The sequence below is a fragment of the Caenorhabditis remanei genome, chromosome II, assembly GCF_010183535.1.
Source record: "Caenorhabditis remanei strain PX506 chromosome II, whole genome shotgun sequence".
In the NCBI taxonomy this organism is placed as follows: Eukaryota; Metazoa; Nematoda; class Chromadorea; order Rhabditida; family Rhabditidae; genus Caenorhabditis; species Caenorhabditis remanei.
Window position 1 is genome coordinate 11,054,094 of NC_071329.1, and position 14,710 is coordinate 11,068,803.

The window sequence follows — 14,710 nt, forward strand, 5'->3', positions numbered from 1 at the left end:
TTCACAGAGTATTCTATGAGTGTACTCTTAATTAAACTTCTCACTTTTCACTCGTTCCACATTTAAAGTATTCTTATGAATCTCGTCTTATTCAGTGTCTTCCAAATAAACAAACCACTCATTTCTTCTTGTCTTTTCCTCTTTTTCGTTTTCATTTCGTCTCAATTGAAGCTGTTTTTTTAGATCATCACACGAGAGTAAAAGTCAATGATCCGCACCATTTCTCCGGTTTTTTGATTTCTTTCTCCTTATTCCAGGAAATTGCTGAAAACATTCATATCAAAATCTAATTTGGCTTTTATGAAACACGGAGAGGGAAATAGGATTTTCGGTGCGAAAACTAAAAGTGATTACGCTCTCTTCGATTGTGGTAAACACTTTATTTTTGGATCAAAGCTGAGAGAAATAAATAAATAATGTTCCAATATGATCAAAAAACAGTAAGAAAAGGATAAATAGTTACTACCATTCATTCAAACGAATGTGTTCTGGACGGACTAGTTTTCTACTCAATTTTCTAAATATGTATATATTTTTGCTTCATCGAATTTTTCAGTTCAAATTCCACATTAAAGTGCAGAAATCGTTTAACTTACTTGCCCAGTCCTTAAACATAGCAGTTTTTTTGCATTTCAGGTCTTTACTACCTACTGAATGAAGTATTGTTGGGTTACGGTAGGAAGATTTTGAAAACCCAAAAACCATCTTTGTTCTCTGTGGTGAAAGCAATAAGGCATGACTAAAAAGTACTCCAGTTCTAATGATCTTTTCATATTATTTTTCCACTATAACTAGCTGGATAACGAGATTTGGTTCCTTGATTTTCTTATTGCGTGCGAGATCTTTTTTAGTTTCCTTTCATTTATCCTTGTTCTCAAATCGACTCATTCAGAGTCATTTCCCCCGAAGTTTCAATTTTTATCAAATGAATAGTTGTCATCCACCAACCGATGAAATGGCTGGATTGATTGGAATTTACATTTTTCAAGGTAATTCAGTTTCCCAAAACTAAGTTCAGGTCAAAGAAGTGTCGATTGATTTCAGGTTGTTATGGACTTTTAACCGTTGCCATTTATGCATTAAATATCAGAGCTCTCCAACATCATAAAGCAAATATTGATAAATCATTTAGTCTTTTATATACTTGTTGTGCGGCGCTTGTAAGTTTCTTCCTTGCCATTAAGAACTAGCTTTAACTGAAAATATTCAGAGTATTACCTACTTTTTGGACCATTTTTTGATTCGACGTTTCGTGAAACTTGGTTTCTTTTGTGAATTCATTTTAGAGAAATTTAAAGAACCAAATTATTGGATGATGCCTTATAAAACAGTTGCTTCCTACTGTCCAATTGCAATTCTCGTCTTCCATACATTGATTGCTGCTCACAGATTCTCAATTGTTGTTGCTCCAATCAGAGGGATTCAGGTATTTTCCCTAGTTATATTGAGAGAAATAAATAAATTCATTTATCCATTTTCAGATTTGGGATCATTATAGACGAGTTTTTGCAATTTTTGGATTCTTAATCCCTTTCATTTTCATGTGGTTTATGGTACCTTGTAAGAGTTATGCTAAGTTGGATTCAGAAGGAAACGGAGGATTGGATATTGAATACGACAAAGTTTTCAGTGTAAATCTTCATAGAGTCTTCTTGTTTCGAATATTTATTTTTCAGTTTAGTTCATCGTTATTCGCTGCAATCGCTGCAGTCTTCTTTGGTCTTCTGACTCTTTTTCTCACATTTGGAATGTTGATAGTTTTGGTGAATCTGAGTTTGAGGAAACTTGGGCAAGCTGAAATCAACTTGATAATTTTCGAAATATTCATGACAGTTTTCACAATGATTTACGCATTTACACAGGTTCAGAGTTAGATGGAAAGCAGTTTAGACATTTTAATAGTTTCAGGGAATCCTCTATTATTCAATTTATATTGCTAAAGACATGGAACTGAAGTCAATTGTAATTCAGTTTCGTACATTTGCTATTGATATTTTCATACTTCCGCAAGCATGGACTCTCTTATTTTTATCAACTACTGTAAGTATTCTTCAGTCAGAAACCAATTGACAGTTTTCTGTTTTTTCAGGTTCGTCGTTCAACTCTTCGTATTTTTGGAAAGCATCTAGGCATTGAATTCCTATCGACCGATATAGATAATCAAAAAATCACAAGAATGAACTCAACTGCTCCGCCTACCTATTCTCTGCAAAAGAGTGTTGTGCTCAATAATAATTTTACTGCTCCTAAATAAAGAGGTTCTTCTCTCTTGCCAATGTAAGAAGTTGAGTAACTCCGAATGTAAAAGAGCTTCAAGTGGGCATCTTCACATTTACGTGACAACGATCGTTTGTAAAAGATACGATTATTTATTTTAGCACATGGAAAGTCACAACACAAGGATTTGTGTTATTAATTTAGTTATTTACACGTGAAAATGTTAAGTGAATTTTAAAAACAAATATGACTGAATTAATAAAATTATAGTCTCAATCGTTTTTCTTTGCTTCCATATTTTTGAAACTGAATGCTGCACCTTTCTCTTTTGGTTGTGTTTCTGCAGTTTCATCCATATCCATTCCTTTGATAACGAAGTAGAGATCACAGAAGAAAACAATCGTCGCAGGTACCAAACCAATGATAAACCGTGTAGGAAGGTCTAATTTCATATGAGGATATGCGTATGTGACACCAGAGAATCCGAAAAAGAATGCACCGACCACTGTTATCACAACGTTTATAACAGAAATCATTTGACGATTTACTGCACGCATTTCGGTTCCGAAATTCTTAATGAATAAAAGTTTTCATGATTTAGAATATGGTATTCTCACCTCCATATGATCTGTTCTTCCGTATTTCTGATCTGGATCAATGTCTCGGATGAGTTTCTTGTAAGAATCTTGCTCTTGTTGGATTCTAAGTTGATCTGTTCTTTTTCTGAATGCTTCTGACGCACGATATGTGTGATCTTCATGTCGAAGAACTAGGCGATCGAAGAAGACAAAAACTGGGACATCATCAGGGAGTTTTGTCTGGAAGTGTCAAATGAACGAATTTAAAAAAGCGTGACAATGACTTACTTTAATATTGATCAAGTCTTTGTAGCTGACAACATCTTTTTTCGTGAATTCTTTGCACGATTTTGAGATTTCTGGAGTTATCTTTTCTTTTGATCCGGCTACGAGGTCCCGAAAAAGAGTTTTGTCGTCCTGTGATACGTTCCACTGTGCCATCGCAGACTGAATGAGAACAATACGAATTTCAGGATAATTTTGAAGACTAAAGTAGTAACGTTGCTAAAACGAAAGCATGATTTTATTTATTCCAGAAAAGATAATAATTTTTGGTCGCCGTAAATCGACACGAAGAGTGTGCGCGTGTTGCGAAATACTGTGCGGCCCTCTTGCAATGGCCTCGTCGGTTGCAAAACACAGGCCAAACGCGATCGGCCATTTCTGAATTTAGCACCGAGTTTTCTCAACTTTCCAGTTTAAAAAATTCGGTTAGAGCCAAACGTAGCTCTAAACTTGATATTTCGCTCTCCAGATGGTTTGGAAATGTATGTTTGTTCTTTCAATATTTCTTCACTTTGGTTTAACTGCTGAAAAACAAAAGAAGAAAGATCTAACAAGTTATACGTAAGTTAAATACCCTTAAAAGCCTTACTTTCATGTTTTTGCAGAGATGCTGATCTCGAAAAACTCTATGATGAGTGGGAGGAGAACGATGATGAGGAATTAGAGGAAGACGAAAAGCCGGAGCACAAAAGAAAGCCACCGCAAATGGACTTAGACAGTATGAAAGCAAAAGTGAGATTCGTCGAACAACATTATTACAGTTTTGAAATTCAATAATTACAGGCAAAAAATCCTGAAGATCTTCTAATGATGTCGAAAAAAGGGCAAACGTTGATGCTTTTCGTTGGAGTATTGGATCCAGCAGAACCTGGGCGAACGGATATTCGCCCGTTTACGGAAAAATGGACTGCTCTGTGGCAGTCTCAACTTTATAACAATCATGTAGACCTTCAAGTATTCGTCATTGATGACAATCGGGCTATATTCATGTTCAAAGACGGAGAGCAAGCATTTGAAGCGAAGAAGTTTTTATTGAATCAAGAATATGTGACAGAAGTAACAATTGAAGGACAAAGCTTTGACGGACCTGCAAAGAACTTGAAAACTGCTAAAAAGGAGCTTTAATGTTTATTAAAAAACGCATTTATTTATTTTTGCATATCCTAGTCATTTATTGGTTTATTTCACGAGGTTTCGAATTGATTATGTGCCTTTATATTTCACTTTGAAAATAGCATAATAAAAAGTTTTTGAATAGTTTTTTTTAACTCTGATGAGCTCAGTTATATCTGTTACCTCTACCTAAATGACAAGATGATAAGAGGAATGACCGCCTCGTTTCTAGAATGGACATTGACGTGGAAGAAGCTGCTTTAGAACAAGTGGCAGCTTTGCTTCAACGCCCAGATCAACTGGAAAAATTACCTGAACTCAAAAAAAGAGCTGACCGAAAGAAAGTGAGTTCGGAGAGCAGCTTTCTGTCAGTATCAATTTAATTTCAGCTTGCCGTTGAAGCAATGCTCCGAACAGGAGTACAAGGTCAGTTAGAGGGAATACGAACAGCGATTGCACATTTACAAACAGCTTCCGATGATATTACTGCCATTTCGCATGGGTAAAATGATATACCAGAACAGTAAATTGTTTTAATTGTTTTTAATTCCAGTGTGAAAGATATTCGTGAACGTCTGAAACCTTTTCCTCAACTAAAAGAAAAACTTCGAGAGCTTCGCGATGCAAATGCTCGACATGGTCAATATGCCGCAGCCATGGAAAATCTGAAGCATATATTCAATCTACAAACAACTCTTCAAGAAATTCGCGATGCATTAGATGATGAAAAATCTGGAGGAAATCTATTATTGGCCCATAAACATATTATGGATTTAGAAAGAGCACGTGACGAACTACTGGCAGAAGTACATAAAATGAGTGGTACAAATACAGAAAAAGAACAAAATGTAAGCGTTGCACTGGTTGGTTTCAAAATTTTCAGATTTTTTGCAGCTTCTTATAAACTTTTTCAAAGGAGTCGACACAGTTGTTGCTGAACTTTCAAAAAATATGTGGTTTATTCTCGGGAGAACACTAGAAATGGTCAAGGTATCTCAATTCAGTAATACCATACTTAATCTGTATATCTTCAATTATAGGGAAATGAACAAGGAGGTGGTCCACAACAAGTTGTGACATGTCTACGAATTGTTGAAAGAGAAGAAAGGTACTGTTTTGGAGATTGAAAAGTAGCTATTTAGTCGTGTAATATCTTCAGAATTGATAAGTTTTATATGGATGCTCGAAGTAAAAACTCCTCGGCTTTCGTTCCACCTGGGAGACCGCGAAACTGGAAAGAAAAGGCATTGAGATCATTGGAAAAAACTGTTGCCAATCGGGTTGATGGGAATCAACTCGAAGATCGATCACTCAATAAAGCATGGCTTGCTCGGTATCTCGAAGTTTGTAGAAATGTCATTATGGATGATTTACAATTGGCAAAAGTTGCGATTCCTTGTTTTCCCCCAGATTGGCAAATTTATGATAGATATGTTCACATGTATCACAGTTCTGTCTGTAGAAGAGTAAGAATTTGAAGTTTCTGTTGTCAGCATTCTTGATATTTCCAGCTACGCGAAATCGCTTCGGAACGCCTCGAAAAGAGCGAATTGGTCCAATTGATGTCATGGATTAAATTCTACGCATCTGAAGATATGCTCGGCCATCCAAGATTGAAAATTAATGCTCAAGCCATTCTTCAAGACAGTCCAGTTCTGACGAGGAGCACTCTCAATCAATTATGTGATCAATTTGTTGAGATGTCTAGAGAAGATTTGAAACTTTGGCTGAAAAACACTGTATCTCATGAGACTCTAGTAAGTAACACACTTCTGTTTCTGTATGTTCATTCATTTATTTTTGTTTAGGATTGGTACAAAAACGTCCGACCCAGTGAGGATAATCATGGATATTTCTACACAGATTTGCCGAACACTGTTTTTGGAATGCTGAAAGACACGGTTAGTTTTTTTTTGTTCTGAAAGCCCCCTGATGTTTTTTCTCACGTCAAATAGTAGCATTAAAGAAAGAAAACTAATTTCGGAAGAAGATGACGAAAATGTCAAGAACGGACTCTTCTCATAAAGTATATGTTGTTTGAAAAGAGGAACACTTTTCCCGTTTGTTAAGAGTTTTTTCCGCTCCGAATTCAAGTCTTCATCTTCCGCAAATTTGAAATTCCGTCACTGTGAACGTCACTTTTTCTTTTTTGAAATTGAGAAAAAATTTGCGTATTCCCATTTTGAAAAACCATGAGGAAATATCTGTTTACATGGATTTCACGTGAAGTACATGCGAACAAGTGATTGAGCTTATAAGACGAAAATAATTGGCCGAATAGTAACGTCAGATGACAATAATTATGCTGATAGGCTTGATCAAGAATAAAATTATTCTCGTCGAAGTATCAAGAGGACTTTGGAAAAGGGCAGTCTGGACACTTCTGAGTCATCAAGTTGTTGTAATGATGCAGACAGAACCAACTTTCTAGATACCTTTTTCAATGGAATACATTATATTCTTCGGTAAGCTAAGGAGAAATTCAATTTTCTGTTTCACTTCTGTCGAAAAAGGAACTCTTGATGAATAATATAATGCAATTACCCCAAACCCTTATTCATCGAGTGCCTTTCTTTCAAACTGAGTTTCAATATTCATCCCACATTGTTAATGTGCCCTTCTGCGACCTCCAATTTGTAGTTTTAGATGATTTGTATTCTGAAGGCGATACAAGTGTAGTTTCAAGAGTGTGAAATATCCAATGTTTTGTATTTGTAATTCATCCGTAACAAAGAGGAGAATATGGTAGAAGACTATGTTCATAGGAAACTGAGTTTTAAACTGAACCGATTGATGTCTGCAAAACGTCAACAGTTTTCCGCCCGACTTGAATTAGCTCAAAGCCTTTTGGGGATACCCCAACTGCGGTGTTTACCAATATCTTTTTCTTTTTCATAATTTTCTCGTAAAAAATGGAGAACGAAATATTGGTGTCGGTTTACAGCCATCTAAATGAATCAGTCTTCTCTTCATTTTTCTTCTTCGTCCCACACAAAAAAAAACTAGATCTTATTCATCATTTTCATCATCAGTGGGTGGTTACAGCCCAAAGAACCTCGACAATTTGATTAACACCCTCCGGAATACTGAAAGAAAATGGGCCTATTTTTTAGTTTCTCGAAGGTTTCCGGTTTTCTCCGTTCACTTTCACAAAAGATAAAGTGCTCGACTTCCTTCATTTGGTTCCAGGAGCCTCTAAAGTTAGAGAGAATATTGGTGAAAAGTGACGCCACTTCTTTTTAGTCCGTTGAAAGACGATAATAGATAATTAGTAGTACGGAAGTGATGAAGTGTTTTTGTTTCTTCCTCCTTTTTTTCTTTATTTTTTTTTTCATGAAGAGACGATCCAAAAATGACCTGAGCACTATTTCCGATGGACTCATTTAGAAATTAGAAGAAGAAGAAGTCATTTCTAGGTGACGAGTTGAATGAAATACAAATTAATGTGTTGTGGAGAATTTAACGTTCGGCTTAAATTAATTGGAGTCAAAACATGAGAAGAAAGAAGAAGAAAATTGAATATTCTGGACAAATTCGAGAGAAGGAAATATTCTTCTGATGCCCAAATATATTTTGAATTGGCGACCAAATATAGCCTGGAAGTCTCACAGAAATACCAGAAATACTTTGTTTCGCGAGAAAAAACCAAATTGTATTCTTTAGAGCATAGGAGGAGAGAACTCACAGGGCGATGTTCTTTTGATTCCCACATAAGTTCAAGCAGCACAATGTACAATTTGTAATCTATACACAATCTCAGAATATCCATTATTCTTCGAGCCTTCCGATGATCTACGTGAGAATCTTGATAGTTTTTTTGCACAATAAGAATACGTCTTGGATTCTGATGGCAGGCGGTGACGTGACTTTGAACTCTTCACTTTCATTTGAACGATGTCATAGGATAAAAACGCCTCAACAATACATCTTCATTTATTTTTCGCAAAGAAAAAATAGTTAAGAATATTTCGGAATCTTCTATATGACCATCAGGATTTCAGTGAGAATGAGAAAGAGTGCGCGAGCTTGATTGGGGTTAGATCTCGATAAACGAATGAGTTTTCATGATAAAAAAGATGAATGCAATGATGGAATGACAGGGAATCAATACATAGAATGTATAGAAAAAGAGCTGAGAAATTAAGCGATTTTTATATGCATGTGAAATAATAGTAATGAACAAGGCTGGAAGAAAAATAATTATGGCTGGGTTTTTTGTCGTCTCCGACATTTTTGTGTTTTTTTTCCGGACTGGATGGTTCGAAACGGAGTCTCATGTTCATTAGAGCCAAGTGGAATGCGTTGAAACGACTAGAGAAACTACTCTTTTTGCGAGAATGGCTTTTAGATGAAGGTGGGCTAGATTTAACTGATTTATTCGATGAATCGATGGGACATTGGCTTCTACTTGGTCATGCAATGATAAGAGCATACTTTGTGTAGACATGGGCAAGCGTAACCATCAGCAGATCGTCGTCGCATCATTGATCCTAAAATCAGAAATCATGGTGTGTTCAGGAAAGCTGGGTGAACGCTATGTTGCAACTTAGGAGTAGCTAAAAGCTCGTACTACGTCCTCTGAAATAGCTCTTACTCTACAGTTCGTTTAGTCTTCTTCCCATAACTTTTTCTATGAGCCATTCGATAGTTTTTCTCAAAAATAGTGACAATTTCTAACTCAATTCAATTACCTCGGCTTGAAGAAGTTCTCTTTGCTGCCATCATTGCCTCCTCTGGGTCAACCAAAACTCCTTCCGATGCCAACTGGGCTGCGGCCTGATCAGCAAGTTCCAGAGCCAGGATACGATCGTTTGCTTGTGGGAATAACTGGAATAAGGAAGTTCTACGAATTGCAACAAATTTAATTATTGCACCGATGACATGAATATAATTATTTGTCAAGAGAAGGTCATGATGGCAGAATTTTAAATTGGTTTTGTTACCAAAGGGTCAAAACACAAACAAGGTTGTACTGCGATGAGAGTTCTCAGCTTACCATAAAGAAACCATTGACAACTGGCATCGAAGCTAAAAGGCAAATGAGGAGTACTGTGGCTGTCGTTGCGTTCATCTTCTTTTGAGAAAAGCTGGTTCCGTCTTCGTTTTCTGAAGAGGAGAAATAGAAATAATGCTGGGTTTTGTTGGAGATCGCGTCCAAGAAAAGGGGCGTGACCTTCTTCTGGTGCGGAGCATATAAGTGGGTGGAGTCGCTTGCAAAGAACACCTCCTTCACTAGGCGGTAGAGAATTGGATAACGAAGAAATGAGAGGAGGGGTGAACAAAGTTTGCAAATCTACAGGAAACTGGTTGCAGAGTTTGGAAGTTGGAACTGTGTAATTGAATGAACGAATGAATGCGTTGAATGAAAATAGTGGCGAGATGTGGAGCATTGAGAAACATAGAAAAGAGCTGATTTCGGAAATCTAAAACTATTCACAAACTATTTCAACAATAAAGCTCGAATTCATATCCGGCATGCTTGGAGTTTCAAAAATGTCTTCAATAGCGCTTTGGGGTTACTGTAGGAATCATAGAGTTGTTCCTTAAATCAGACTGACTCTAACTCAAAACGAACTGCTGTGCGTCCTTGTCAAATCGAATATCCTATTATTGACAAATCACGTTTCTAAATTGTGCAAAACAACTATAAATAAATTCCCATAGTAGGTGGAATTAGTAAATGACTTGTACGATTCCTTGCATAAACGAATCTACTAAAAGTTGACGAAAAGAAGTTGAAGAATTCAAGTTCAACTTCGCATTACTAATCTACTTAATGGAATAACCCACCTCCCTCGGACGGTGACGAGCCCTTCTGTCGTTAGTAATTCTGGAGCACAAAGTGCAGACGACAACAAGAAAAAGTCAACGAGGGGGACGGATGTTGCATTTCTCTTGATTTACATAACATGACACCAAAATGAAGAAGATTCGTCATTTGTCTTGATGTGTCCTGCTTTATATATCATTAGTTGTAATTGGCTCAGATTTCGGCTCAGGAGAAAAGAAATGAATGATCTTGTATGAATAGTTTTCTGAAAATCATCAAGTTGCATATAACAATTTGACATGATGTCAATTGAGGTTCCGGAAGTATGAACACCCGTAGAAGATTCTCTGGAGATTTCCATCCAACTGACCGATATCATCTATAAATATCAACTCGATTGTAGTCATTTTCCTCTTTTTTCAATGAATTAAGTTTCAAATATGAAACCCCTGTATCGAAAGTATTTTGTGCGCATCTCGTGGCGGATTAAAAGAATTTGATGGATACCCGTAGATGATTTGCATATACAAACAATTCAATAATGTTAATCTTTAACAAAATAGAGTGCCAAATCGAAGAAAGAGCAGATACAAAAAAAAACAACGAAAAAGGAAAATCCAATTTCCTCACTGGGATTGGGATCGGTTTTTCTTCATTCAATCTACAAAAAGGAAATGGCCTTTCAGCACTTTTTGCTCACTGTTCTTCTCGTATTTGCAGCCCACCACTTTGCAAAATCAGCGTCACTTTGAGGAAAATGAGAGTGAAGATCGTGAAAATTGAGTGAATGAAATAAGAATGCAGGCCCCAACTTCGAACATCTTTTCAAAGTTTGAAAAGAAAAGTCTCGAGACCAAAATAGGTGAAGTGCGTGGGGTCTCGCAACTCTGCAGGAGATTTTTGAAAAAAAAAAGAAGAATCTTGAACCGAAAACTTGGATGAGAGCTCTCACGGTCGGATTAGTGGAATAGGTCTCATGGCTGTAAGGTCTAAGATCTTTCACACTGAATGTTTGAATTTTGAGAGAAAAACAACGACATCGAACGGTTTGAAATCATCAAAAACATTAATTTCTAATCCCGTTAATGACAAATATAACTGATCACACACTGACTTTGAACAATTGTACGGATTCATGAAGAACTATCAACAATTTCAAAATCTGAAAATAATGTTTCAGTATTTCCTTGAAAGTTGAGGATGTAACTGGCTTTAAGTGGTCTAGCCGAAATCAAGTCAAATAAGAGAGATCTTTCTGACAAGTTGAATCTCAAAGATCCTAAGTATTTGGTAAGTCGGACCCGGAAGCCACGTGATCTTCATGAACACTTCTCTGCGAATTCGTCTTCCGACTCGCATTAGATTCCAGTAGTGATGACAAACCAATCTGAGAGAATTGATTACTCAATTCTTATTAATTTTTCAGTTTGAGATTTTCCACTCTTTGAAATGTGTAAGGATCAAACAGAAAATAGAACTTCTATTTATATTTTAGAAGGACAGAATGGGATATTGAGACATCTATACTTCTGTTTTCATTGCAATACCTGGAATCCTTGGTTTAAGACAATGAATGCGGAAGAGATTGAAGTTTATTCAATTGGAAATTATGGAAAGATGTAAGAGCATTACAAAGAAATATTGAAATCAAAGAGATTCTGAACATTCAAATATAGACGGAAGCGTTGGTAAATAATGTGGTAGAGCAGGGATTTCACGAGTTTGGTGCAATATCATAATACGATAAATAACAGTTTAGGTGGTCAAAGTGGTAACTGAAGCAAATAGGAATAACGAGAGTTCATATACTGATAATCGTAATTGGGTGGGGCGTTTTGATATGATCTACGATTTGTGTCATATGGAGCATAATTATGCATAGAATGATATGGTGGTGGTGGTGGTGGTGGCCACGCGTGTCGGGATGGTCCTGGACGATTGTTATTGTCAATCCTATTTTGGGCTCTTGCTACTGGTCTATTTGGTAATCTCTCAGCAGGTGGATTTGGTGGTGCATGAGGTGTTGGTGGACGTGGTATGTTGGCTGGCTCCGGAGGCACTCCCTCTTCTGGCTCATCAGCGAATAGAGAATATCTCGGGGAGTGTGGAGAGTATGGAGGAGAATATGGTGTTCCTGATGCGGCACCGAGTACAGATGATGCTCGAGAGTCATTACTATTCTCTACATCGATCTCTTCATCAGCACCATTTTCCTAAAAGTGTAACAGGTTTCAGTAAATTTGTTCTTCTATGAAAGCTTACTTGCTGGGGAGGCTGCGGCGCATTGACTGGAGCTCTGTTAGGATAAGGGGGCATGTATCTTCCAAGAACTGGATAAGGTTGTATTTGTCTTGCTAAAATCATCAAAACCACTTCATAAATGTTTATATTTTTACCTCTATCACTGGCCTCGAAATACTTCACATAATTTCCACCGACAAAATAGTTCCAAACATAAGGTTCCAAGTATGCTCTGCCAGTGATGTAGTTAACTATCATATCACGGAACGCCTCAGTTGCATTCATCTGAATCAGAAGACGTCGGTGACTTCCTCGTGGGAAATCGAATATCCCTCGAGGGTTCCGACGACGTTCGATTTGAATCATTTGAGTACTTCCAAGTATCGAAAGAATTTGGAAATCAAGAGGATTCGTGCCAATAGTTGGATCCTACAATAATTCAAATCTTTTAATTTATGAATGAGATTCAAATTTATTCCTAGTGAACCTACCATTATTTTTCTAATCAAATCGATTCCGCCGTCTCCTTGTCCAGGGAAGGTTAAAACAAGAACTTCAGGAGTTGTCTCATAATGAGCCATCTGAAAACCGAATATTTAATTCTAAATGTGTCTTTATTTCAGGTAACACTGGCGAAAGAAGTGTCCGTAGAAGTCATACCAAGCATAATCTATCTAACAATTCAAGAGTTTCACGAGTTAGCAGGAAAGTACAGAGACGCATTCACAGCCTATAAAACTGACTACTTTTCTGAACGTGGAAAGTTTCAAGAATTTACATCAAACATTGTGAGTTCATATTTTTTGTTATCAAAAAACATGCTTCTGAATTTCGAAGAAGTTTTAAAATCAAATATAGTTGTTTACATAATTTTCTACTTTGTGAATAGCACCATTAAATATTGACAGTTCCGTTTAAAACGTACTAACTTTTGTTTGTAAAAAAACATACATCTAGTTTCAACTAAAGTATCGAATTGAGAAGAGCTTAACTTTTTTTCTTTTAGATTGCCGTCGCCAACAATCTGCACACGTGTATAGAGTCTACAGAAAAGTATAAGCAACAAATTCGTCTCTCGATGGAAGGAGAACAGAATTCAGTGGCTCCTATGGCAACGCCGCTTTCTTCTGGAAGGCGTACCGCTGTCAGTCAACAACAGTTGATTGAGAATATGGATGCGTTGAACACGAAATGGAGTAACGCAGCTTCTGTGGCGTAAGGAATTTCAATAGAAAATTCAACAAATGAAAGCGGGAAATAAGAATATAGGGAAAAGAGATCTTATGAAAATGTTTTAAAGTTTTAAAAAAAAGTACGATCGTGGATCCAAGACACGAAAACTATTTCGTAATTCAAGTCACAATTTTTGAGACATTTTTTCTTATTAATTCTAGAAAGTTGTGTATACTGATAACGCAAAAATAAATTGAAATAGAAACTAAACGTAACGCCTTGTTCGCTCCCTGCTTTGCGCCTCACCGAGAATCAATATTCAACTCTGCAAAGAAATGCTCCTTTTTCTGAGCGAGGGGGCACACGCCTTCGTTTTTTTTGCTAGCGGGGAGAAGACGCTGTCCTTCTCATAAACAAAAAAAATGAAATGAAAAAGACATGACGCGCGTTCTCGTAAGAAAATCTATTGGTTTCAGAGTCAATTACCTTCGAGAAGAAGTTCAAACTGACATTGCTCCTAGTCTTGTTGAGCTGTTCTCCAAAAAATGGTTGACTGGAAGTGCTGCCCTGGAGACTATTTGTATGACTGTCTCGGATTACTATCATGATCACAAACATTTGCGACCAGTGGCGAGAACCGCGTTGCTTATGGATCTACAGTTCAGAATCGTCAGCGAATATTTGAAAGCAATTGAAACAAAGTACTGTAGCCTGACAAGACCACATATATTCTCCATATTTCTCTTTCAGACGTCTAACATTCACCACTTACGAAGAACGTGCGACTGCTGGAAAACGCATGAAATCAGATGTTTCTCGATTGGATAATCTCTACGCTGAATTTGCTAGTAGTGACGATATGGCAGATCAGGTACTTGTTTTTATCTGTCTTAATTTCTTATTTGTTGTTTAGCTACCACTTCTTACATCTATCGTTGCATCAGCTGGAGATGTAATTTCCTTGAAGGATAAATCTCTTCTTTCTCTTGAAGCTACATCTTTTGCCCGGAAGTTCCCAAATTGCCCTGCCGAGTTATTGGCCGCAGTTCTTGCTACCCGTGATGATGTCGGTAGAAGCGATGCACGAAGTCTTGCTGACGAAGTCCTCCAACATGTCCAATTCCACCCGAAAGATCAAATTTTCGATCAGTTGTTTGCTCTTCGTCAACAAGAAAGTTCCGAATGGCTGCCGAACATTGGAATGGCAAATGTTTTCAAATCCGACTTCATCTCTAGACTAAAGAGAGATGTGTAATAATCATACTGTACTTAATTCAATTTATCGTGAAGCGCAAATTTACAAAGAAAAAACAATTTATTGACTTAATGCTTT

At 37.0% G+C, this 14,710-nt stretch overlaps 7 protein-coding genes across 7 annotated transcripts; 4 read left to right on the forward strand and 3 right to left on the reverse strand.

Annotated features, from left to right (window-relative positions):
• Positions 1-925: 925 nt before the first annotated feature.
• On the forward strand, positions 926-2,254 carry GCK72_005998 (uncharacterized protein; the record flags this gene model as incomplete). Its single annotated transcript, XM_003108974.2, has 7 exons — positions 926-989; positions 1,045-1,160; positions 1,211-1,426; positions 1,482-1,631; positions 1,677-1,862; positions 1,909-2,040; positions 2,090-2,254. The coding sequence occupies 7 exons, from the start codon at positions 926-928 to the stop codon at positions 2,252-2,254; spliced, it is 1,029 nt and encodes a 342-aa protein (XP_003109022.2).
• Positions 2,255-2,489: 235 nt separating this feature from the next.
• On the reverse strand, positions 2,490-3,236 carry GCK72_005999 (uncharacterized protein; the record flags this gene model as incomplete). Its single annotated transcript, XM_003109011.2, has 3 exons — positions 2,490-2,789; positions 2,835-3,035; positions 3,084-3,236. The coding sequence occupies 3 exons, from the start codon at positions 3,234-3,236 to the stop codon at positions 2,490-2,492; spliced, it is 654 nt and encodes a 217-aa protein (XP_003109059.1).
• Positions 3,237-3,549: 313 nt separating this feature from the next.
• Positions 3,550-4,205, forward strand: GCK72_006000 (uncharacterized protein; the record flags this gene model as incomplete). Its single annotated transcript, XM_003108929.2, has 3 exons — positions 3,550-3,641; positions 3,686-3,812; positions 3,864-4,205. The coding sequence occupies 3 exons, from the start codon at positions 3,550-3,552 to the stop codon at positions 4,203-4,205; spliced, it is 561 nt and encodes a 186-aa protein (XP_003108977.2).
• A 221-nt stretch (positions 4,206-4,426) lies between these two features.
• Positions 4,427-7,907, forward strand: GCK72_006001 (uncharacterized protein; the record flags this gene model as incomplete). The annotated part of the gene is made up of 9 exons (XM_053725428.1): positions 4,427-4,537; positions 4,583-4,695; positions 4,747-5,041; positions 5,088-5,183; positions 5,234-5,301; positions 5,353-5,659; positions 5,705-5,950; positions 6,002-6,094; positions 7,857-7,907. The coding sequence occupies 9 exons, from the start codon at positions 4,427-4,429 to the stop codon at positions 7,905-7,907; spliced, it is 1,380 nt and encodes a 459-aa protein (XP_053589622.1).
• Positions 7,908-8,597: 690 nt separating this feature from the next.
• GCK72_006002 (uncharacterized protein) lies at positions 8,598-9,264 on the reverse strand (the record flags this gene model as incomplete). The annotated part of the gene is made up of 3 exons (XM_053725429.1): positions 8,598-8,683; positions 8,885-9,020; positions 9,190-9,264. 3 exons carry the CDS (start codon positions 9,262-9,264, stop codon positions 8,598-8,600), a joined length of 297 nt encoding a protein of 98 aa, XP_053589623.1.
• A 2,462-nt stretch (positions 9,265-11,726) lies between these two features.
• On the reverse strand, positions 11,727-12,927 carry GCK72_006003 (uncharacterized protein; the record flags this gene model as incomplete). Its single annotated transcript, XM_053725430.1, has 5 exons — positions 11,727-12,176; positions 12,226-12,317; positions 12,360-12,633; positions 12,696-12,785; positions 12,865-12,927. The coding sequence occupies 5 exons, from the start codon at positions 12,925-12,927 to the stop codon at positions 11,727-11,729; spliced, it is 969 nt and encodes a 322-aa protein (XP_053589624.1).
• On the forward strand, positions 11,852-14,632 carry GCK72_006004 (uncharacterized protein; the record flags this gene model as incomplete). The annotated part of the gene is made up of 6 exons (XM_053725431.1): positions 11,852-11,998; positions 12,828-12,992; positions 13,211-13,419; positions 13,854-14,078; positions 14,128-14,248; positions 14,291-14,632. The coding sequence occupies 6 exons, from the start codon at positions 11,852-11,854 to the stop codon at positions 14,630-14,632; spliced, it is 1,209 nt and encodes a 402-aa protein (XP_053589625.1).
• Between the last annotated feature and the right edge of the window lie 78 nt (positions 14,633-14,710).